This window comes from Ovis aries, chromosome 3, assembly GCF_016772045.2.
Source record: "Ovis aries strain OAR_USU_Benz2616 breed Rambouillet chromosome 3, ARS-UI_Ramb_v3.0, whole genome shotgun sequence".
Taxonomy (NCBI): Eukaryota; Metazoa; Chordata; class Mammalia; order Artiodactyla; family Bovidae; genus Ovis; species Ovis aries.
The window spans coordinates 8266947-8289774 of record NC_056056.1 but is presented as its reverse complement, the minus strand read 5'-3'; the positions used below and the strand labels follow the sequence as shown (position 1 = coordinate 8289774).

Here is a 22828-nt window from a genome sequence, read left to right as displayed (position 1 = left end):
GTGTGTGGTGGGGGGGGGGGGGCGGGGGCGCTGGGGAGGGCGGATTTTAGGGTGAGAGGAACACAGCTGCCTGCGTGAGCTTTAAAAGCATAAATCGGATGATGTCACTGTCGGGCCCAAAGCCTCCAGTGGCTTCCCAAGGCACTGAAACAGTCCAAACCTCCCAGTACGGCCCAGGCCCATCTGCCTACTCTTAAGACTCCTCTCAACTCACTCTCCCTGCACCCTGCACAGGGACTCTGGACCCTCTTTCAAACCTCCAGGCTTTTGCAGGTGCTGCTCCTTCTGCCTAAAGTAGGCCCCCCCACTCCACACACACACCTGATTTGCTTTATTCCTTATCACCTTGCCTTACTCTTAGTGTCCCCTCCCCTCAGTCATGATCACATCACTTTTATTTTATTCATCATGCTTAACACTGTCAGAGACTGTCTTGTTCATTTATTTATTACATCCCCCTCTCCCCCACCCAGAGTGCAAGGAGGGCAACCTCCTTTCCTGGCTCAGCAACCTGGCACAAACTGGTGTTTGAGAAACTGGTATATGCTGAACCAGTGCAAGTAGGATGTACACAGAACCTCAGTGACTCCCAGGAAATGAAAGGCCAGTATGGCTGGAGGAGAGTTCAGAAGGGAGCATGGAGGCTCTTGTCAGCCATGGGAGGAGAGGGATGGGAACCCAGAGAAGCAATGTGTGAGAAAGATGCTCAGGAAAAGTAAAAAAGAAACTCAGATGTTTTCCAAAGGTCACTGGTTGTCATGCAGCTGGATTGTGGGGGAGTGGGGAGAGAAGTGAGGACACTTTTGGTGATTTAGGGCAGAGGATGGTGGCTTTGCATCAGGAAGGTGCCTGGGGTGGGGGAAGAAATGGCAAGAATTGATAGGATTTGGGTCTGGTGGATGTGGGGTGGAAGAGGAAAGCCACTGTCTGTGACATCGATGGGGATGTCAGGTGGGCAGCTGGCACACATGCAACACCTTTAGGCTCAGGAGAAAGCTGGGCTGGAAGCAAACCCGGGTGAGGATAAGGTCACCCCTAAGAGTGTGGGGTGAAAAGGCCTGTGACTGAGTCCTGAGAAACCTACCCCCTCACAGCAGGAGAGAAGCATGAATGTGAGAGAGGAGAATTCACCCAGGGGTGGGGGGGTGCAGAATGTCACTGGCCAAATGTGGCAGATAAGGAACATGCCTCTGATGTAAAGACTGGACATCACTGGTGGTCTGAGTGCAGCCCTCCTGAAAAGCTGCCAAGCACAGTGGGAGGAGAGGAAAAGCAGGGGGCAGAGGTGGATACCCTTTGGGGAAATTTGGTTGTGAAGAGACAGGGAGAGACCTAGAGGGAGTTAAGGGGTTGATGGAGGGTCCCTTATATGGAGCCTGCAACACGTTAACACTGGAGGACCATGTTGAGAGGCAGAGGCTGTTCCCCTGAGAGAGATCATCAGATAGCAGGCTCTTGCCACAGAGGTGGGAGAGGACAGGACCCAGAGTCCAGGAGGGCAGCTCCGCCTGGACTGGAGGATGGAGAGGGGAACAGGTTAAGGACAGGGCAGGTGTGCCTGCAGTTGGGCTCTTTCCTCTGATGAGGCAGGCGGGACACCTCTGCTAACTGGAGGGAGAATGAGTGCCCAAGGAAGTGAGGGGTGGAGGCTCACACTGTGAATGGAAGAGCTGGCTGCCCAGAGGGGCATGGTGGGATTGCCAGGGGCTCGAGCTGAGGCCTGGACCAGTCAACCGGAACACAGTGGAAACAGCCCTGCTGTGGCTCACAGCGGCCCTCTGCTCAGAGCCACACTAAGTTGGGCTGCTGGGTACCAGACAGATGATGGGCTTGGACTTTTAGGGGTCTGAGGGTCCTTAATATACCAGTGCCCACTGGCTGGGCTGGCACAGGAGAGGCGAGGTAGAGGCTGATGTGATGTCTGGCAGACCGCCATGCCTCCAGACTCCCCCGCTGTGAGCTGCACCAGGCCAGATCCACATCGGTCCTGGCCCCTGCACTGTCCTGTGTCCAGCACAGGGATAATCCAGGAGGTACCCCACAGACCAGTGTCTCCTGATCTGAGACCAATGCAAAGGCCAGCTCCCAGCCCCTGAGCTCCTCAGGTCAGGGACGGCACTGAGACAAAGACAACGATGTTTATTGTTCAGCTCTCCCATCAGGCCAGCCCTGAGGCTGGGGGGCTGGGCCTCCCTCTAGGCTCTCCAGGTCCAGAGATCCTTGTGGGGTCTGGGGCTATGTCAGACCTGGGAAGGCTGCCTCTGTGGAGGAGCAGGACATGCGGGAAGAGGTCACGTGACGCCCCAGAACCTGCCAAGTCCAACCATCATGTGACAAGAAGGAAACTGAGGCAAGTGTAGAACCCAGCGGGAAAAATGATAGGGAGTCTCAAGGTGAGGTGTGTGTGTATGTGGAGAGGGACCAGCACCTTGCAGGCCCTGAGCCAGAAGGGGGGTGAGATGGAGACTTCCAGGTACTTCTCCTCCCTGGCTTCTGGAAGGAGCAGGGGCCCTGGTCAGCCAGGGGTGAGTCCTGAACAGCTTCTATCCCACAGGGGTGTCTGCAGGGCAATCAAGCTTGAGGGGGTCTCAGTGCCTGGATGGGTCCTGTGGGCACCCCCACTGGGTCTGCCCTGGAGAAGAAGCAGAGATGGAGCCAGCAGCCTCATTCCTGCTGGGCCTTCACTGAGCCTTTTTGGTATCCTTCTGGTTCCTCAGCATCACGTAGGTGATGAATATACCTGGAATACACAGACCAAAAAAGGCAGCTAAGATCCTGGCTCAGGACTGCTTGGGGGTCAGAAAGTGAAGTGGAAGTCGCTCGGTTGTGTCCAACTCTTTGTGACCCCATGGGCTACACAGTCCATGGAATTCTCCAGGCCAGAATACTGGAGTGCTTCTCCAGGGGATCTTCTGAACCCAGGGATCGAACCCAGGTCTCCCACACTGCAGGTGGATTCTTTACCAGCTGAGTCACAAGGGGAGACCGGGGAGGCCAGAGCAGGACCCAAGCATGGCAGTGACCCACACAGGGGGCCAACCAGCTACCTAACCACCCTCCAGGCCACACCCTGGAGGCCATTTCCCTAATCATTCATCAAGCTACACTTCTGCCTGCACTCATTCAACAAACATCAGCTGAATGACTACCAAAGGCAATCTGCTGAGTTTAGTGTTTCTGATTCTACAGGGAATAAGATCCACCCAACTATCTATCTACTCACCCGACCACCTGTCCATCTACCTAACCACCTACCCACTCAGCATCCATCATCCACCCACCCCATCATCCAGACAGCTAATTGTTGATTTATCCAAACCACTTTCTTGAGCACCAACTCAGTGCCACAGCTTGTGCTTGAGGTGAGGGCATAGTAATGATAAAGCCACAGTCCCTGCCCCTGTAAGGCCCACACGCTAGACCCTGGGAGACAGAGAGATGCAGGAATCATGAACCAGGGTGACAAGGGGGTGAGAGGTGATGGAGGTGTGAGCAGAGTGGTGGTGGTGGTGGTGGTGGAGGGAGCAAGAAAGAGGGAGACATCCCATTAGACTCCAGTGAGCCTGAGGCATTGGGAAGACTGACTTAAGCCCTGAAGGATGAACAGGGAAACCCCAGGACGTGAGCTGAGGGTAAGGAGCCTCAAGCAGATGTACAGTGAGTGATGAAGTGTAGCAGCATGTCTGGGGTTGGGAGGGGGTCATGGGGTCCCCAAGACACCCTGTCCAGGGTTGGGGGAACTTACCCACAAACAGGAGCAGCAGGAGGCCAGCAGCCAGTGGGATAGCAATGGCATAGGCTCGGGGCAGGAAATACTTGTGGATGACATGCTGACTGTCGATGAATGGCTGGCATCAAAGGCAGAGCTCTAGTGAGTGTTCCTCGCTCTGCTCAGCTCCCCTGGTCCAAACAGCCCTCCTCCTCCATCTCAGGGGTTGACCCCATCAAAGCACTGCATTCGCTTTTCTCTAAGAGGATAGCACTCCGGGTGCCTTGGTTTGTTCCCTTCCTTCAGTTATCTAATGGTTGTGTACTGGGCACCTGACTGGTGCTCGCCCGAAGTTGGGGCTAGGGAGCTGGCAGGGAACAGAAGACAAAGGACTTGCCCTAAGGCCCTCACAGCTTAGCAGGGACAAAGAGGACATGAAGAATCCACGAGTGATTCCCAACCAGGACTCCAAGGTTTTCTTTACTAACATTTTTCTCCAAAGGATACCGACTTCTGCAAGATTTTGTCCTCCAAACAAACACTGCACTTTTAAAGCAGTAACCAAAAAAAATTTCCCACGGGGAAAAAAAAAATGCTAAACACTCTTACAAAATCCACTGGGACTGTCATGCCCAAGTGCCCGCAGGATAACCAGAAGGACTAGAACTCCCATCAAAAGCAAACAAATCAAGGAAAGGACTTCGCAGTGGAGTGGTTAAGGATTCCACCCTGAGCCTTCCCCTTGAGCTTCTGCTTCCTCGTCTATAACATAGGGACACCTGTTACCATCTTTCTCATAGTGCTGTCCTGGAGCTTTCATGAGATATGCAGTGACAACACCTAGCACAGTGCCTGCTAAAATGATGTGAGGAGTTAGCTTCAAGATCCAGGGATGGGAGCTAAGAGAGGGCGGGAAAGCACACATACCAAGAGAATTACCCAGGCGGTGTAATAAGTGAAGATGATCAGGCTAAGGGCGACGAGGCCGAGTCCCACCACCTGGTCTGTTCCCTTGGCCTGCAGAAAAGGGAGGATTCAACTGAGGAAAAGATCCTCCATTTAGGAAGGAGGGGGGAGTCGCTGCGGCCCGATCACGTCCATTTACTCAGCTGACATATGTGACGTGGCTGACTGGGTATCTTTTCTAGGTCGGGAGAGAGAGTACCGGGCCAAAGTCTATCACTCGTACGGTGAGACGGCGGGAGAACGATACCGGCTCCGAGTGCTCAAGCCCCAGCTCCCGAGCAGACCCAGGACCCCACCCTCCGGACGCCCCCATTGCCGACTTTTGGCCTCACGCTCACCATTTCCCCAGCGCTTCAGGCACCGGAGACGCAAGCCCCATCCGGTTCCGGATCGGGCCCTTCCGGCCTTGGGCCGCGGGGCACGCCGGGAGTCGCAGTCCTCAAGCTGGCCCAGGACCACGTCGCCGGAGACGGGCGGGCACCGCCTCCTCTTTGCATGTCGGGAAATGTAGTTTCTCGAGGACATTCTGTGACGCGTTCCCGAATCTCTCGGCAGTAAGACCGAATTGAGGAACTGAGACTGGCTTGGCACTTGTGGGCTCGGTCCTGTCGAACTCGCCCGAGAGGAAAAAAAAAAAAGCCCATCTCTCAATATCCCAGGGTCCTAAAGCCAGAACAGGATGGGGGTGAGTGGTCAGAAGTCCCGTGTTTCAGGTGGGGAAAAGGAGGCTCAAGAGAGAGGCGAGAACTGAAAAGGCGAGAACTCAGACCACAGTCTGAGTCAGTGGTGTATAGCAGACTCCAGCAACCGAGGGCGCTACTTCCTGGTCCCGAGGCCCGAACGTGTCTGTTGAGGGTAAGGTAAAGAAAAAGTTCAAGGACCGGCCTAGGGTGAGAGGAGAGGGAGAAGCCGGAGTCCCTTCCCCAACTGCATCACCAAGAAGACGCTTGTCATTGCGTTTCTGTTTTTTAAATTTTATTTATTTTTGGCTGCGCTGGGTCTTCGTTACTGCGAGGGCTTTTCTCTAGTCGCCGTACAGAGCCTTTTATTGCCGTAGCTTCTTCGTTGCAGAGCACGGGCTCGGGCACGCGGGCTTCAGTCGCTGCGGCTCGCAGGTCCTATGAGCACAGACTCTACTTGTGGTGCACAGGGCTTAGCTGCTCCGCAGCATGTGGGGGCTTCCTGGATCGGGGATCCAACCGTGTCTCCTGCACTGGCAGGTGGACTCTTTACCAGTGAGCCACCAGGGAAGCCCCATCATTGCGTTTTAATTACCTTATTTACTAGTTGACCTGGCCCACTTGACTGTGAGCCCCCTGAGGAAAGGGTCTGTATCCCGTGTCCAGAATGAAGCCTGACACAACTGGGAGCTTTGAATCAGTCAACCAGCTTTAAGATTTTGGTGACTTCTGCAGTGCTACAGACCCCGCTCCAGTACTCTTGCCCAGAAAATCTCATGGACAGAGGAGCCTGGTGGGCTGCAGTCCATGGGGTCTCGAAGAGTCGGGCACGACTGAGCAACTTCGCTTTCACTTTTCGCTTTCATGCATTGGAGAAGGAAATGGCAACCCACTTCAGTGTTCTTGCCTGGAGAATCCCAGGGATGGGGGAGCCTGGTCGGCTGCCATCTATGGGGTCGCACAGAGTCGACACAACTGAAGCGACTTAGCAGCAGCAGCAGCAGCAGTGCTGTGGAGAATAGCCTCTGGCGATTCCCCTCCCTGTGCTGTCTTCACCTGGAGGGGAGGGGGGCAGGGGCATGCAAAGATGGGGTCTGAACCAGGCATGGCTTGCTCCTGCTGGCAGCATCTGTTTCCTTGGGTTGTCTGAGCCCATTGCAAAGCTGAGAGGAACATTTCCCCCCCATCATTTATTTTATAGACTGATTTTTCACTTCGCATGGAAAAAAAAAAGTAAAAGTTGTGCTTAGTCGTGTCTGACTCCGCAACCTCATGGACTGGTTCCAGAGAGTGAAAGGAGTCGGTCAAGGCTGTATATTGTCACCCTGCTTATTTAACTTATATGCAGAGTACATCATGAGAAAGGCTGGGCTGGATGAAGCACAGGCTGGAATCAAGATTCCTGGGAAAAACCTCAGATATGCAGATGACACCACCCTTACTGCAGAAAGCAAAGAACTAAGGAGCCTCTTGATGAAAGTGAAAGAGGAGAGTGAAAAAGTTGGCTTAAAACTCAACATTCAGAAAACTAAGATCATGGCATCTGTTCCCATCACTTCATGGGAAATAGATGGGGAAACAGTGGAAACAGTGACAGACTTTTTGGGGGCTCCAGAATCACTGCAGATGGTGACTGCAGCCATGAAATTAAAAGATGCTTACTCCTTGGAAAGAAAGTTATGACCAACCTAGACAGCATATTAAAAAGCAGAGACATTACTTTGCCAACAAAGGTCCATCTGGTCAAAGCTACAGTTTTTCCAGTAGTCATGTATGGATGTGAGAGTTGGACTATGAAGAAAGCTGAGCGCCAAAGAATTGATGCTTTTGAAGTGTGGTGTTGGAGAAGACTCTTGAGAGTCCCTTGGACTGCAAGGAGATCCAACCAGTCCATCCTAAAGGAATTCAGTCCTGAATATTCAGTGAAAGGACTGATGCTGAAGCTGAAACTCCAATACTTTGGCCACCTGATGCGAAGAACTGATTCATTAGAAAAGACCTTGATGCTGGGAATGATTGCAGGCAGAAGGGGACGACAGAGGATGAGACGGTTGGATGGCATCGACTCAATGGACATGAGTTTGAGTAACTCCGGGAGTTGGCAATGGACAGGGAGGTGTCTGGTGTGCTGCAGTCCGTGGGGTCGCAGAGTCGGACACGACTGAGCGACTGAACTAAACTGGACTGTAGCCCACCAGGCTCCTCTGTCAATGGAATTCTCCAGGCAAGAATACTGGAGTGGCTAGCCATTCGCTTCTCCAGAGGATCTTCCTGACCCAGGGATTGAACAGCTTCTTACCGTCTGAGCCACCAGGAAAGCCCACTGGGCATTACTGTGCTCCAAAGGAGCAAACTGTTTTGGACCTTACAGCCCAGTTCCTTCCGTCTCAGAATTGGGGCTCAGCCAGGAGCCAACTCATCCCTCCCCATGTGTGCACAGAACCAAGGGGCTGAGAATCAGCCTCCAGGGTTTTCTGGGGTGTGAGCAGGCATCAGCACTGAAAATGGGCAAGGATAATGCAGTGCTGGGGCCAGGATGAGGCCTGGTAGTCTGGTCCCTTCTGGCTTGTCCAGAGCCCTGAGGATTCCTGCCATTTCTGAGCTCATGAAAGGCCCAGGGTGACTTGCCTTTCCCAAGAGCTTGGCGGCCATGACAACTCTTCAGGAACTTGAGTCAAGGGCAGGGAGTGAGGTGGTCCAAGCCTGGAGAGAGTGCTGGCCTGTGGCTTTGGGGAGGCTGGGGAAACTCTTAGCATCTTTCAGGGGCGGGGTCAGGCTCCCTAGGGAGGGCTGTATACCCACCTCCTAATTTGATCCACAATCCCATTTGCAGCTGAGAAAGCTGAGGCACAGGCAGTCATCGATCCTCAGGCGTACTTGTTAGAGGCCACCCGACTCTGGGGAGGTTAGAACTTGGGCTCTGAGGTCAGAGCTGCCACCTTGTAAGTGTGAGGTTGGCAAGAAACTGTCCTTTCTGGGCCTATGTTTCCTCCCAATGAATGTGTAGTAGTAACAGTGATAATAATTGTAATGACTGCAGCCAGGACAACCAAGAACCCTGGCCACCGACGTCTCTCCCACCCCGTGTCATCTCTCTCCCTTCTGGTGCCATCTGTGACCTGGGATTCAACTCAGTAAAACAAGCAAGAACCAACATGCCATAACAAAATCTGCAACATTTAATCCCCACCCCCCCCAACCAAGACACTGACACTAGGCTGATTTCCCCTTACAATGTTATTTTCTACAATAGAAGCTGGGACGGAGATACAAACACAGCCCACTGAATCAGGGGGTGGTGGCGGTAACATTCTGTTCGAAAGGAGGGGTGCTAAAAAAAAAAAGGCCTCCCCTCCCCCCATCTCCCTGCTCACCTCCCGAAAGAGAGGAGACCACGGCATTCTGCATCTTGGCGGATCATGCCATGTGGTCGGTTTGTGGGGTGACCAGAAAAAAAAAAAAAAAAAACTAAAAATATTGTAGACCTTTCTTTAAATCTAGTAAAAACGTTAAACTGTCTTTCAAGAAGATTCCAAACTGGCATTGCATAGACCACTTCCTTTCCAAAAATATCTCTAATATATTCTGTCTCTTTCTAAATATAGGATTTTTAGTTCAGAGCTGTGGGCACCTAATGGGAATTCACTGAGCTTGAGGGGACTAGAGGGTCGAAGAAAGGGCTCCCACGTGGGAATGAGGCTGGGGCTCCGGGGCTCCAGGCCTCCAGCTCCAGCCAGCATTGATTTGGTTGTGGCTGAATTCTGTTAGTCCAGTTACCCTGGCCCAGGGCCTGGCATGGGAAGGTATGGCAGGCTCTGTCTCCTTCTGGGGTGACTGTCAAATTCAGACCTCGCCTACGGTGGGGCTGGGTTCCTGGTATGGGGAATTCTCCCCAACAGCACCAAAACCAGCTATCTTATGCCTGAAGCCCCCAGAATGTTGACTCAGACCTAAAAACACCCTGAATACACTGCCTCACTGGGCTGAGGTCGTGCACATACAGAAGGGAATGACAGCGTTCCCCATCTTCTAGGGATCACTTCAACTGTAGACAGTGCGACCAGCTCCCTTTTAAAGTGCCAGGTGTCTGTGGGGCAGGAAGGGACCTGCAGAGCTGACCAGAGCCTTCCCCAGCCAGAGCAAATGCTCCATCCTGCCTCAGCAGGCACCTTCTCACATTCATTTTCTAAAAGGGTTAGGGCATTAAAAACAACAACAGAAATCCTAGAAATGCTCTGGTCCCAATGCCAGGAGGTTCCAAGACCAAGTCCAATTCTTGCCAATGGGGCAGAAGGCAAGGACCCCTCCCAGCCTGGGGAGGGCACCCCCACCCCCCACCCCAGATCCCCAGCCCTGCTGGGACCCAGCCAGCGGGTACGGGGAGAACAGAAGCACCTCCCCTCGCCTGGGGGAGGAGAAAATACCAAACTGTGAACTCTTAAAAAAAGAAAATGAAAGGAAGGAAAGAAAAAAAAAAAAAGAAAAAAAAACAATCAGGAAAGAAAAGGAAAAAGGTATGGGGCTACGTAAACACCAGCCTGCTGGGTTTATACAAAATGAGTGGAAGTTAGAGTGTCGGGGAGTCTGTCCAGGGACCGGCGGGCAGCCAGAACCCACCTTCAAGCAAGTAACAGGACAAGGCCAGGGGAAAGTGCTGAGAGCAGAGGGTATAGCAAGGGGTAGGGGCAGGGGCAGGGCCAGACTGCTCCCCACTGGGAAACCCCCTTAATGGATGCCCCCCCACCCCCGCCACCCTCTCCTTTGCCCAGAGAGGGCATGTTTTCAGAAGTTGGCTGAGGCTTTTCTGGCCAGGAAGCCAGCTCCAGGCCAGTCCAGCTACAGCCCATCTGCCTCTCCAGCATCGGCCCCGGCCTGGGCCAGCTGAGCCTGAGGGGAGAGAAAGGGCGCTTGGCTTGGCAAACCCAGCCCAGCCGGGCTGCTGACCTCCAGGGCCTTGGGAGGCACCTTTCCTGGCTTCCTTAACGGACGCCAGCTGCCCAGGACCCAGCCCCGGGCAGAGGGGAACCGAAGCTCAGGCTCAGACCTTTCTCAGCAGGGGGCTCAGGCCTGAGCTGGAGCCAACCGGAGAGAGCAGGGAGGGGCAGGGGCGGTGCCACGTTCCAGCCGGGCTGCAAGGGCAGGGCTGCTGACTGCACAGCAGGCAGGGCCCAGGGATCCTTGGGAAGGGCTCAGTGGACGGGCAGGCGAGGGCCAGCGTGCTGTGCTGGAGACAAGCGTGTGCAAAGTGCAGGCTGCCGGGGCAGCAGGAGAACATTCGCTGCGGGGGAGGGGGGTCTCAATCCAGAGCGCGGGTGGGGTTTGAGGTCTTGGTTTCCCGGAGGAGGCCGCCAGCAGGTCCCCCGGGACGCAGAGGAGTGACAGCTGAAGCACTAAGCAGTCAGAGGGCCGTGGTGGCAGGATTCGGGGGGTGAACTGCCCCGCCAAGGACAAGGGGGCAATGGAGCGAGGCCCTGCCAGGGCTGAGCCAGCGCTCCTGGAGTGAACGGGGACACAGGACAAGAGGCCCCTCGGCCACCAGCCTCCCTGCATGTGCAGGAACTACTGAATGTCCTCGCCGAGGGCCCAGGTGGGTCTCAGAGGGGCAGTGCCCACCATGGGTCTCTGCCCACCTGTTTCACGGGCCCATGTGTCCTGCTCCCTAGTGGTTCAGAGGAGAATATTCACAGTGGTGCCCGGGGCCCTTGCGGGCCATGAGCGTCCCAGCATAAATGGGAGGTCAGTGGAATGATGCTTTGGGGCTGGAGTGCATGGAGGAGGCACAGATGAGAGGCAGCACGGATGGTGATCCGAAGGGGAAGGTCCCTTGTGGAATGACGCGGGTCTGGACGTCCGTGAAGGCAGGGCCCTTCTCCAGCCGGGGCACCTGCTCCTCAATGGCTTTCAATCACAACTGGCTCGTAGACCCCAGAGGAGACCCTGTGGGGAGAAACAGGTCAGCTTGTCCTCCCTGATGGTCCTCTGGGCCAGCCCTGGGAGGTACTTCGCAAGCACTGTTAACTGGCCCCATTTTGCAGAGAGAAACTGAGTCTCAGAGAAGTTGAGTCACCTGCCCAGGGTAACACAGATGTTATGTACCTGAGCCTGTGGGATCACAGAGCTTGCACAGACCATGCCCAAGCCCCCCTGGGTACCAGCAGCTCACATGCTGGGGTGTGCTGTGCCCATCCTCACAGCAATTCAGGCAGAGAGGATCTGCAGCCAGCCCCACTTGACAGATAAAGAAACTGAAGTTCAGAGAGAGTACAGGGCTTGCCAAAAGTGCAGCAGAAGGTCGGGAAGCTTGATCAGCTCTTCTCCCAGCCAAGGCCAGGCCCACCGGAAGGGCTGTAGTCATTCGGGGCGCAGTATACAGCTCTGCAGTAACCTTGCTCAATCTCAGTTTCCTCATCCTCAGAGGGGGCTGGAGAGGGGTGTCACAAAGCCCCAAGAAGTGCCCTCTGTTTTCTTTTTGCCCACCCCACTAAGGGCAGCCTAGGCCACACAAAGATGGCAGTTGCAATTTTGAGCCTCCGCCAGCAGAGGTCAGCAGAGCAACACCAGAGGGCAGGTCTGAGGCCCCAGTGTGACCCAGCTAAGCCTCCTACTGCTCTGGCCCTAGATGTTAAATGGGCACTTTCCCATCTGGCCCACAAGAACCAGGAGTAAAGGCTTCAGCACAGCCCTGCAGGTGGTAAGCTCCTCCACTCATTCATTCAGTGAGCCAGGCACACACAGACCAGCATGCTGTAAATGAATGATTTAGAGGATACTCTATATACTGGCAGAGTTCAAGCCACAAGTTTGATCCTCACATCTGCTTGCCTCTGAACATCATGAAGCAAAAATCTATGTTGCTCACTGCCGTATCCCCAGCACCTAGCTCAGAATCATGGAACGTAGCTGGTGCACAGTAACTATTCATTTAATAGATACATGAGTCATCATCATCATTTTTTAGGAGCTCCCAGGCCCAGGAGGAAGGGAAAGAAAAGTAGAATCCAAAATAAAGATGTATGAAGCCCCTGCTGTGTGGCAAGCCCTGTGTCAGGCATTTTCCAAGGTTCCTCGGAACCCTCCCAAACCAAACCTGGGGCGTTTGTCCCAGGTTTCTGGGTGAGGTGGTGTGATCCACAGCATTTGACAGATGGAGCAACTGCGGCTCAGACAGACATGACTGGCCTGAAGTCACATGGACAAGAGCTGGCATTCAAAGCTAGGTCAATGGGCTGCAAAAGCCACACGCTCTCACCACGGGGGCCCAGAGCCACACTCGTCACCTGCCCAGAACCTTCCCCCACCTACCTGTTGGCCAGCTGGATACCACTCAGGGTGGTGGTGCCATCACGGCTCACGAACAGCCGGAGGTTGCTGTCTGTGGGGACACAGGGGAAGATAGAAGCTGAATGGGGCAGCGAAGCCAGAGAGCCCCCAGGCACTGTCCCCGTCAGTGCTGGCTGCTCACCCTGGGCACCAACCCCCGCACCCCGCCTGCGCTGGCGGCTCACCCTCGGTATTGCTCCCTTCCGTGAAGTCCTGGCTCTGCATGATCTTCTCTACGATGTCATCAGCATCAATGCGCGTGTCATCCACCCAGGTCGGGTGGCTCTCCACCGAGTCCTTCTTCCTCCTGGGGTGGGGCGAGAGTCAGAACAGTCACACGACCACAGGACCCAGTCCCCGTCTACTGCACTCAGGACCCTCCGAGTGCACATGGAAGACGGTCTAGAGTGTGTTCACTGAACCGTCACATCAACCCTACAGTACGGATGCTGCTGCAACCTGATTTTAGAGAGGAGGCCGCGGAGGCCCTGGGGAGTTAAGTGCCAGCTTCCAAGAGGCCACAGAGCATGGAAGCAGGCTGGCCCCAGGGTATGCCAGACCACCCGCAGCATCCGCCCACTGGGCACGCGCGCCAGGCCGGGTGCAGCCAGCGTGGAGCATCAGCTGGTTTGACGGCCATGCACCCCACGATGACAGGGCCCACTTGTCCCTGTGTTACAAGTGGAGGAGCAGAGGTTCCGGGAGCCACCGGAGGGCTCTGCTCTCTAGCAGCACTTGCGGTGAGACCTACCGGAATGAGCGGTCTGACAGATGCGGAGGCCGAGGCGGCCGTGGTGGTTTCTCAGGGGGCCGGTGCTCGCGCTCGCTGCCTTCAGGCCCCTCCACGGCCATGCTGAGGCCGCCCGAGGTGCTGCTGCTGGTGGACGTGTTCCGGCGGTGTGTCAGGTCTGAGAGGCTCGAGGAGCGCGACTGCTCTGTGCTGTAGCCTGCTGGGTGGTGGGGGTGCAGGTCATGATGGGGGCGGCCGGGGAGGCTGGGAGGCCAAGGGCTTGGGGGGGCAGGCAGGCGCTCACCCGAGATCTTGGACTGCTGGCTGGCATAGCTGGAGTTGCGGGAGTGCCCAGAGTGGAACACCTCCTCGGGGCTGGACAGGTTCTGGTCGGGCTCCTCCGGCACCCCTGGAAGCAGGGAGGGGCAGGGGTGACCAGCATGCTCGCTTCTCACAAGTCCTCTCACTGAATGTGGCGGGGTGGGCGGGGGGGGGGGGGGCACACTATGTATTTCCACTTTAGAGATGGAAAAACTCTTAAGAGATGATTCAGGGGGGCAGCAACCTGTCCTGAGCTACAGGCCAGCACTCGAGCCCAGGGTCATTCCTTCACTCCACAAATATCTGGGGGGTGCTCTACTGGGTTGCTAGGAGACAGGGTGTCACAGACACCCAGTGGTGGGAAGGAAGAACACAGGACAAAAAGGACTCACAATTAACCATAACTGGCAAATGGCCCACAGCAGGGAGCGTATGGGGGGTGGTTGGGTCTGAAATCAGGGAAGGCTTCTCTGAGGAGGTGGCCTTAATGAGAGACCATCAGGATGTTTGGCAGGGAGCAGGCTAGGTAAGGCATCAGAGAAAAGGCCTTCTAGACCCAGGGACCAGCATCAGCAAAGGCCCTGAGGCTTCAGTGAGCTGGGGTCTGTGTAGCTGGAGTGGAGTAAATAAGGGTGGGGAACACACTTTTAGGCACTGGCAGCAAGGAACCAAGCAGGGTCTGCCTAGGGCTCAGAGAGCACCCACCCACCCACCAGTCCTTCTGGTCCATGTAGGAAGCAATGACTCTTCCATCTTCTTCAGATGTGAGCACACCCACCCAGGTCACAGCCTGGACCCTAGGCCTGCCTGCGTCCCCACCCAAAGCCACAAGGCTTTTCAAGTCCTGACAGGTTCTTTGCCTCTGAGGGGCTGCAGGAAGAGAGAGGCTTGTGGGGCTCAAATTCCCACCCCACGCAGAAGAAGCATCTCTTTTCTTACACAAAAGGCACCACATGTGCTGGGGTGCCCTGGTTCCCAGATCGCTCCTCTGGGGATCCCTACCCTGAAGCTAGAGAGCAGGGGAGCTGGGGAGCCCCCATTCCTGCATGCAGCCCCCAGGCTGAGGCAGGGGAGAAGCCCAGCTTTCTGCTCTGGGTCCCACCTGGCTGGTGTGCAGGAAAAACAGGAGGGCAGGAAAGCTGGCCCTCAGGGTCAGAGGGTCCCTTTCGGCTCCCAGCCCCAGGGGCAGAATCACCCAGAAAACAGGGTCTGAGGCCCCATGCCCTCACTGCTCTCGTGGCACAGGTTAGGGCCACCACGTGCCACCCTGCTTACTGATCAGCTTGGGGGTTGTCCACCTCCCAGCTCTGAGCTCACCCCCAGGGACAGGGTGCAGGGGCCAAGGCTCATGCTTTGTCGGGGGAGGGCCTACTTCATCCCTTACAGCACTGGGCTCCTTTCCCTCTTAATTGCCACACCTACTCCTCTGGGGATTCAGGCTCATTTGCATTTTTCGTAACATTGGTAATAATGATAATTTAATGGAAACATGCTGGGAAATAGAGAGGATGACCCAGGTGCCAGGAAAGGCACACACATTTTCTCAGTTCATCCCCGGAGCAACCAGGATGTGGTTACTACTGCTGATCCCACTTTGCAGAGGACAATGCTAAGGCCTGAGAGGTAAAACAGCCAGTCAGGGTCACAGAGCAAGGAGCAGAACAAGAGCTCCTAGCAGTTCCCTCTGCCAGGAACACGGCACAATACACCCCAGATTCAGCTCAAATGACATCCCTTCGGGGAGCTCTCCCTGGTTGTCCCCAGGCAGACACCTTCTATATCTCTCTCCCAGCTCACGTCACAGTTCTAGGCGGACAAGCGTTTGATGTATTTTTTGTTCACTGACCCCTGTCTCTCCTGCTCGACCCAGAGAGCCAGGAGGCCAGCCACCTGATCCGTCTTGGTCCAGGGTGCTGCTGTGATTCTGGGGCCAGGCAGAGCCTAGATCATGGGAGGGGTGCAGATGCCTACCCGACGGAAGCAAGGTGGGCAAACACCACCCCACTGGCTTTCTCTTCTCAGCAAGTGTCCCCCCTTGGGACCTAGGGACTGGGGGAGGTGAAAGCCTTCGTCTCAGGAGGAGTGCAGAGGGCAGGTGGGGAACGGTACCTGAGCCGAGGATGGTGGGCCGGGCCTTGGGGGGCCGGGACCCCGTCAGGGAGTTGCTGCTGCCACCGCGGCTGGTTCCGCCACCCTTGCACGTCAGCTGCAGGGAGGAGTCCTGGCCTGGAATGGAGATGGACTTGGCAGTGGACGGCGGCCTTGGGAAAACAGAGAGGGGTATGACTGGGGTGCCCCAGCTTGGGGTCAGAAGAAGACAGGGGACCCCACGAGCCTGGACAAGGGAAGAGTCCCTGGCCCTCCCCCGACAATGTTCAGGACAGAGCCCCCACCCCTCAGGTGGCCCACACCAGTACTCACGTCTTGAAGCAGGGGTCTCCCGAGAGCAGGAACATTCCAATGGTGACCTGTGCAAAAGCCGGTGAGATCAGCCACGCCCTGTTCAACCCTCCCAGATCCTCCACAGGTGCCCGGACCCCCTGTTCTGGCTTCAGATGAGCTTGGACTCTGATCCCATCTCGGTCCCTTGCTGGCCCTGGTGACACCACCAAACTTCACTGAAACCCAGTTTTCTCGTGCAGAAGACAAAACTGATCCTAACAGCTGCCTCGTGGGATGGTAGAGGATGCCTAGGGCGCCTGGCATGGAATGAGTGAGGAGTGAGTCGGCGACTGTCATTTCAGAACGGCGACTAGACTGTGGGACCCTCAAGGGTGAGGCCACAGACATTCTCTATCCTCACAGCCCCCAGAGCGGGCAAGGCAGGTGGGAGGGGGGATCTTAAAGCCTACCCGGTGGGGAAGGGCCCACCCAGCCTGACTCGGCGTAGGAGTTCACAGAGTCCAACACAGATGGCAGGGGTGTGTGAAAGTTTGTTGAATAAAACAAAGCAAGAAGTCATTAGAAACGTTTAACATCCACTTGGGCAAAGAGTTCGGCAATGGTTTAAACAAGGCAAGATTTGGATCCCCGAATTGGGGCTAGAATGAAGTGACAGGTGATGGGCTGAGAAAGAATCCCAGGGATACCTCCGACAAAAACGGTGCCCGCTGGGCTGAGGCTGAGATTTTTAATGGGTTATTTCATTTGGCTGTGATAGCAACCTGCCACGTACGTGGTGGCCTCAGGCTATAGACACAGGAACTGAGACTCAGACTCAGGGGAAATAAATGACTATCCAAGGTCCGGCAGACAGGACATGGGGGAGCTGGCCTTGGACCCTAGGCCCCCTTGTTCTGGTCTGAGGATGCACTGAGGCCCTGGCTCTCACAAGGGCTAGCCTGGACCTTTCCAGTGGCCTTTGGCTTCTTCTGCAAAAGGTCCAGCAGGCCCTAGCGCCCTTGCCTACCACCTCCTACTCAGCTCTGCCAGACACAGCACTCTCCCACTGGGTCAGCTCACAGGGCTGTGGTTAACACAAGACTGTTTCCTCAGCCAGGTGGAAGGGTGTGGAGATGAGGAAGAAAGGTGAGCTGGCAGCAGATGCCCAGATATCTCTGTCCACAGGGGTTCAGGAGGCAGCTGCCCGGGGGGAGGGTGCTGCCCCGGTCCCGGAAACCTTCACGTGGCTGGGCCCTCGGGGCGGCTGCCCAGGTCTGCTGGGTGCAGGGACAGCAGGTCTGTCCACACCCCGGTGCCCTGGAGCTCAGGTGGCCTCGCATCATGTGCGGCCGTGGTTAGGAGCTGGGCTGCAGGGTCAGGTGCCAGCTTTGCTGTGCCTTTGGGTGGATGACCACCCAAAGGTGGAGCCCCTCCTGTGCAAAACTGGGGCCAGGAAGAGACACCATTCCCTGCCAGACTGTGGTTGGGCACCACGAGATAAGGGCTGCTGGTCTCACCACAAGAGACTGTTGGGGTCCACTCCCTGAGCGCCGATTATGGAGGGCAAAACTGAGGCCAGTGGCTAAGTCAGGCCTCCAAGGGGGGTTTCCTGACCCCAGGGCCCACGTCTTCCCAGCGTCTCTCGCTGTCCATCTGGGGTGAGAACCTGTGTTCTTTGCAACTCCCCACGGGACTCTGACAGGGAGGCGGCCAGCCCTTGCCCCTGCCCCTGGTGGGAGGGGCAGATGAGGCCCGGAGCCCCTGGTACCTTGAGGATGGAGTTGTCCTGTCGAGTGTTCTTCGTGTCGTAGCCCTCCAGCAGGCAGCAGCGCACCGTGGAGCCCGAGCCCGCAAACTCTGCCAGGTTCAAGTCGGCGAAGCCCAGCTGAGCGGGGGACAGAGGAGAGGGCGGGAGGCTGAGGGGAGTGTGGGCGCAGCGCTGGTGGCCCAAGGGTGAGCGGGGCCGGGGGCAGGGGGGCCGGAGCCTGGGCCCGCCCCGCAGCCCCGACGGACTGTTGCATAACCGGCACCCAAGGACACGGGCCCCGGCTGGTGGCTCCGCGTGGCAAAGCCAGGAGCTCACATCCCCGGGCTGCACAAAGCACCCTTTGTGCCGCGTCCCGGCGTGCACCAGGGCAGCGCCCGAGATGAAAGGACATTGTTGTCTGCGACACAGACGCACTGTTCCCGGGGAAACAAGGCCGTGCTGTGGGAGCCGTCGAGCCAGCGGGCAGGAGGGGAGGCCAGGCCCGTGGGAACTTGGCGCTGGGGTGGTTGGATGGATGGGTGGGGGGCATTCTGCTGGGCGGGCGGGAGACCCTGGTAGGGGTGGGAGCCAGGGGCTGGTGGGAACCCCAAGCTGTCACGGGATGCAGAGGGGAGCCCAGGGTGGGGAGGGAAGTGAGAAAGTGGAAGAACAGGGTGGATGAGCTGAGAAGGCCTCCTGGGCGGAAGCCACATCTGCCAGATCTGGAGGTTGGGGCGTGGGGGGTGGGTGCTGGGCTTAGGGACCTGGAGGACAAATCAAGCTAAGCAGGGACATTCATTTGAGCACCTGCTGCACACAAGTCTCTACTGTAGAGTGCAGAGCGCATGCTTCAGACCCAGAAACTAAGGCTCAGAGCAGGCAAGTGACCTGCTCAGGGGCTCACACACCTCATGCGGCAGAGCCAGGACTGAAACGAGGCCTGATCAGTGTCAGATCTCACCACCTTTCTGGGCCTCAGTTTCTTCCTCTGAATAACGAGATCTGAGCCTGTGGTGGGACTTCCCAGGTGGTCCAGTGGTAAAGAACCTGCCTTTCAATGCAGGAGACCTAAGAGACACAAGTTCAGTCCCTGGGTGGGGAGGATCCCCTGGAGGAGGGCATGGCAATCCACTCCAGTATTCTTGGCCTGGAGAAACCCATGGCCAGAGGACCCTGATGGGCTACAGTCCGTGGGGCTGCAAAGAGTCGGACACGACTGAAATGACTTAGCACGCACACACGAGCCTGTGACAGAAGGGAAGGGCCTGGGAGGCCTGACAGGTGACACAGCAGGTTTGTGGGGGTGAGGGGGGAAGGTGGGTGCTCCCGCTGTTAGCTGGCCTTTTCTTCCCTGGCCGTCCTTCACCCATGTGCGTCACCAGGAGGAAAAACCTCCACTCTAAGAACACCTTCCGCAGCCCGGTTCTAGCCACCCTGCCCTCTGCTACTGGGTAGGGTGTTGGCACCTGGAACAGGGCGCAGGGCACGGCCGTGTCCACTGAACTTCCTGAGCTCTGGTCGGTGGGAAGGGACTCACTCCGCTTATTGCCTGCCTCAGGCTCTCCACACAGGGTGAGGCGAGACAAAGGCATGTCCCCTCTGGACTGACTGAGCCCACCTCCCTGCTACTGGGTGCCTCCCCGGGCCCCAGAGGGTGGGCGAGAGGCCCCACAAGAAGGGGGGCTCAGGGCAGAGCAGGCTGACTCAAAGCCAGAGGTAACCCTTTCAGACCCGTCTTCCCCCACTTTCCCCAGTGGAAAAGGCTTTAAACGGGAAGGCCTGACGTATCTGTGGGCGAGGGGAACCCTGCCCACCACACAGACGTGCAGCCGCGGGGGTGAATGAGCCCCCCTCACCCAGCCAGACGAGGGACCCTCCACTGTTAGAAAGCAAAAGGAAACTTGTGATGACACAAAAACATGCCCGCGCTGTACTGGGTAGCTAAAAAAAAGGTTTCAGAATCTGTAGGACGAGTCCCTCTTGTGAATTTAAAAATCCTATCACCTGCGTGTGCTTAGGTACACCCATGGGGGCTCCTCGTATGATCCTCTAAACCACAGGCACGTGTTTTATTCACTGCTCTGTATGAGATAGTTCATGCATTTTTCTTCTGCTGCTTGTTTTTTTACAGTATTTATTGACTGATTTGGCTTTACTGGGCCTTAGCTGAGGCATGTGGGATCTAGTTCCCTGACCAGGGATTGAACCTGGACCCCTTGCACTGGGAGTGTGGAATCTTAGCCACTGGACCACCAGGGAAGTCCCCCGCTTCAGGCATTTTTGTTTTCTTAAGAGGTCTGGAAGGCTGTGAGGAGGAGGCCGAGGGAGGCACGCGGTGGGAAGCCCTCTACCATCTGTGCTGCAATGAGTGTCCGCTGCCTTTACGTTAAACGCAGAGGCTGTCAATAAAGATATCTCCAAAAACTAATACATCTCATAGAGGGCAGGGCGTCTTCTGTTTGGGGCAAGAGAGGTGGCTGGAAGTGGTTCTTAGAGCTTCTCTCATGCCTGTCCCATCCTGTCCCACCCCACTGCCCCTTCACCTGGCCCCGCTTACCTTAGAATAAGCCTTCCCACCTTTCAGCTCCTGCAAGGGAAACAGACACGGAGATCAGGATGGCTAGGGAATCCCAGCGACCTCACGGGTCTTCCCAATCTTCTCTGCCCCCCTCCCCACCTGACCCCCAGGGGAGGAGGACAGGAAATGAGGTAGCCTGACTCAGGGGATGGGCCCAGAGGCATCAGCCCGGTGGTCCTGGCAGCCCTTGACCGGCCTCACCTTGCGCACAGACACACGGAAGATGCAGGGGTCGAGCAGGCCGGTGGCCGGGTTGGCGCTCATCTTACACACGAAGGTGAACCTCTTCCGCCACCGCACGCAGTTCTCCTGCACCTCCTCCCTGCGGGCACAAGGGGTGGGGGCCCACGTTCAGGGAGGTGAGCGCCCTGCCCCCTGTGGGGGTGGGCGGGGAGCTCTCACTTTTCACTTTGTATCACAAAGTGACTGCATTTTCGTAACAAGAATCTGCTTGTGGAAGTGTGATGAAAACAACAACAAAAACAAGATAAAAAGAGGGAAAAAACCACAAGGCCAGCGAGGGTGAGAGCAGGCTGGGCCGCTGGCGGGGGCGGGGAGGGGCAGCTGTGTGTTTCCAGCACTGCCTGCCCCCAGCCCTCACCTTGTTCTGGGGCCTCAGACAGCTCCTTTGGCTGCCTCGTCCCCCCTCCTGCTGGACTGCCGCTGGCTATCTCGAGTGAGCCTCACAAAGGTGTTCCCGGGATGGACTGCCAGCCCTTTTCACAGATGAAGAAACTGAGGCTAGATAAACTGCCCATATCACCCAGCCAGGAAACAGGTGTGCCCTCAGTCCAGTGCTGCCTGGCTCCAGAGCCCCCTTCTTCACCAGTAGTAACACCAACGATAAGAGTAATAACAGCAACAACAGCAAACACTCACAGCACACTTCCTATGGGCCAGGCACCATCCAAAGCCACTGGAGCCTGCTCCAAGCGCTGGCGAGCCACGGTCACACTAACCCTCCCAGCAACTGTCTGCAGCAGCTACCGTCAGTAGTCCAAGCCCACATTCAAAGAAAAGGGGACCTCTGGGGCTAAGACTTCAGCCCAAGGCCCACCACGAGCAGAGCAGAACAGGGACTCGAACCCAAGCCGCCTGGCTCTGTGCCACAGGCGTGTCCTCCCCACTGGGTCGGGGGTAGGGGGCGACAAGCTGGCTTTCCAGCTCCTGGAGCTCCTCCTGGGCCTGGGAAGCATGACCAAGCACCCCCCCAGTTCAGCAGCCCCTGCCACTGGGGAGGTGCCTTGTGCCAGGGGGGTGAGTGGGGGCCGGCAGGAGCAGTTCCCCCAGCCTCTCCAGCTGCGGTGGCCCTGGAGGTTCAAGTCGGGGGGGTGCAAGTAGTTGTGACTTCTCACATGAAGGAGATGAGGTACCACCCCCCACCCCCGCAGGGCAGGATGTGCTCAGGAAGGGAGGGGCCCACGTGAGAGACATTATCTCCAGCCTCATCCCATCTAACAGGAACGGCCGAGCGGACAGCTGAGGAAGTGACCACTCCACCCCCTGGAGACTGGAGGGGCTCAGGTTAGTGGCCAGATTGGGGCCTGGGGGCAGAGGGTCAGCACAGGTTGAGCATCTCCTGAACATTTGCTTCCCTCGGCAACTCCGGAAGGGGACAGACTCTGTGCCGCCCCTTCTATACAGTTGAGGACACTGAGGCTCCTGGAGACCACCCAAGGTCACACCCCCCAGAGATCCGAGACTAGGGCTAGCCAATTACAGGGTCAGAATGCCCAGCCATTGTCTTGGTTCACTGGTCAGCGGCTCGGGAGAAGCTGGCACGTGGAACCCACGAAGGTCGTGGGGCCAGCTGCAACATGCTTGGCCCCTAAGGCATCTATCTGGGTCTCTGAGTCCCAAGTATGTGCCGGGTGCTGGACACTGCAGTGGACTGGATTCACAGACTTGACATTTGACAGTCACCCCAGTGATGACTCAGTGTCACCAGGACAGGGTGGGGGAAGGGATGAGTCAGCTAGGAAGGCTACTAGCTGCAGAGATGGCATCCAGGCGCAGATCCGAATGCAGGGAAGGGGAGTAGCCAGTCGGAGAGACAGTTCCCAGCAGAGGGAACTGCATGAGTGGGAAACGAACATACTCTTGGGTTCTCGGCCGATGAAGGCCCCCAAGCCAAGCCTCTATGAGGAGCTCCCTTCTGGCCCCACGAGGCTTTGAGGATGGGACCAAGGCTTCCCCACGTCCTGCCAGGGCTGTGATGGAAGCAACACGAGTCGCCCAGGCAGACCCGGGCTGGCTCACAACCTCACACTGTGCAGCTCAGGCTGGAGCCCAACCTCTGCATCAGCATCGGTGAAACAGGCACAGGAGCCACTCATTGCGGGCACCTGAGAGCATTCAGGGAGGTTCGCCTGGCAAGGGCCAGGCCTAGGGAGGC

The 22828-nt window shown here is 56.7% G+C and overlaps 2 protein-coding genes across 3 annotated transcripts in view; both read right to left on the bottom strand.

Moving 5' to 3' along the window:
* Window positions 1-426: 426 nt before the first annotated feature.
* Window positions 427-5056, bottom strand: DPM2 (dolichyl-phosphate mannosyltransferase subunit 2, regulatory). The gene is made up of 4 exons (XM_004005614.6): window positions 5014-5056; window positions 4637-4726; window positions 3746-3848; window positions 427-2740 (listed from the first exon to the last, which is right to left on the bottom strand). The coding sequence occupies exons 1-4, from the start codon at window positions 5014-5016 to the stop codon at window positions 2682-2684; spliced, it is 255 nt and encodes an 84-aa protein (XP_004005663.2). The 5' UTR covers window positions 5017-5056; the 3' UTR covers window positions 427-2681.
* Window positions 5057-8511: 3455 nt separating this feature from the next.
* The window catches only part of EEIG1 (estrogen-induced osteoclastogenesis regulator 1), a 36197-nt gene continuing 21880 nt past the window's right edge, over window positions 8512-22828 (bottom strand). The window contains exons 2-11 of one of the 2 annotated variants that reach the window (XM_027966400.2): window positions 20635-20755; window positions 20413-20442; window positions 17877-17993; window positions 16148-16194; window positions 15836-15987; window positions 13710-13814; window positions 13427-13625; window positions 12861-12982; window positions 12658-12727; window positions 8512-11292 (exon numbers count right to left, since the gene is read on the bottom strand). In XM_027966400.2, the coding sequence (XP_027822201.1) occupies window positions 11247-11292; window positions 12658-12727; window positions 12861-12982; window positions 13427-13625; window positions 13710-13814; window positions 15836-15987; window positions 16148-16194; window positions 17877-17993; window positions 20413-20442; window positions 20635-20755 (1009 nt within the window). In that variant the 3' untranslated portion in view covers window positions 8512-11246. The remainder of the gene's footprint in view (window positions 11293-12657; window positions 12728-12860; window positions 12983-13426; window positions 13626-13709; window positions 13815-15835; window positions 15988-16147; window positions 16195-17876; window positions 17994-20412; window positions 20443-20634; window positions 20756-22828) is intronic. The other variant, XM_015094168.3, reaches the window with a different exon arrangement.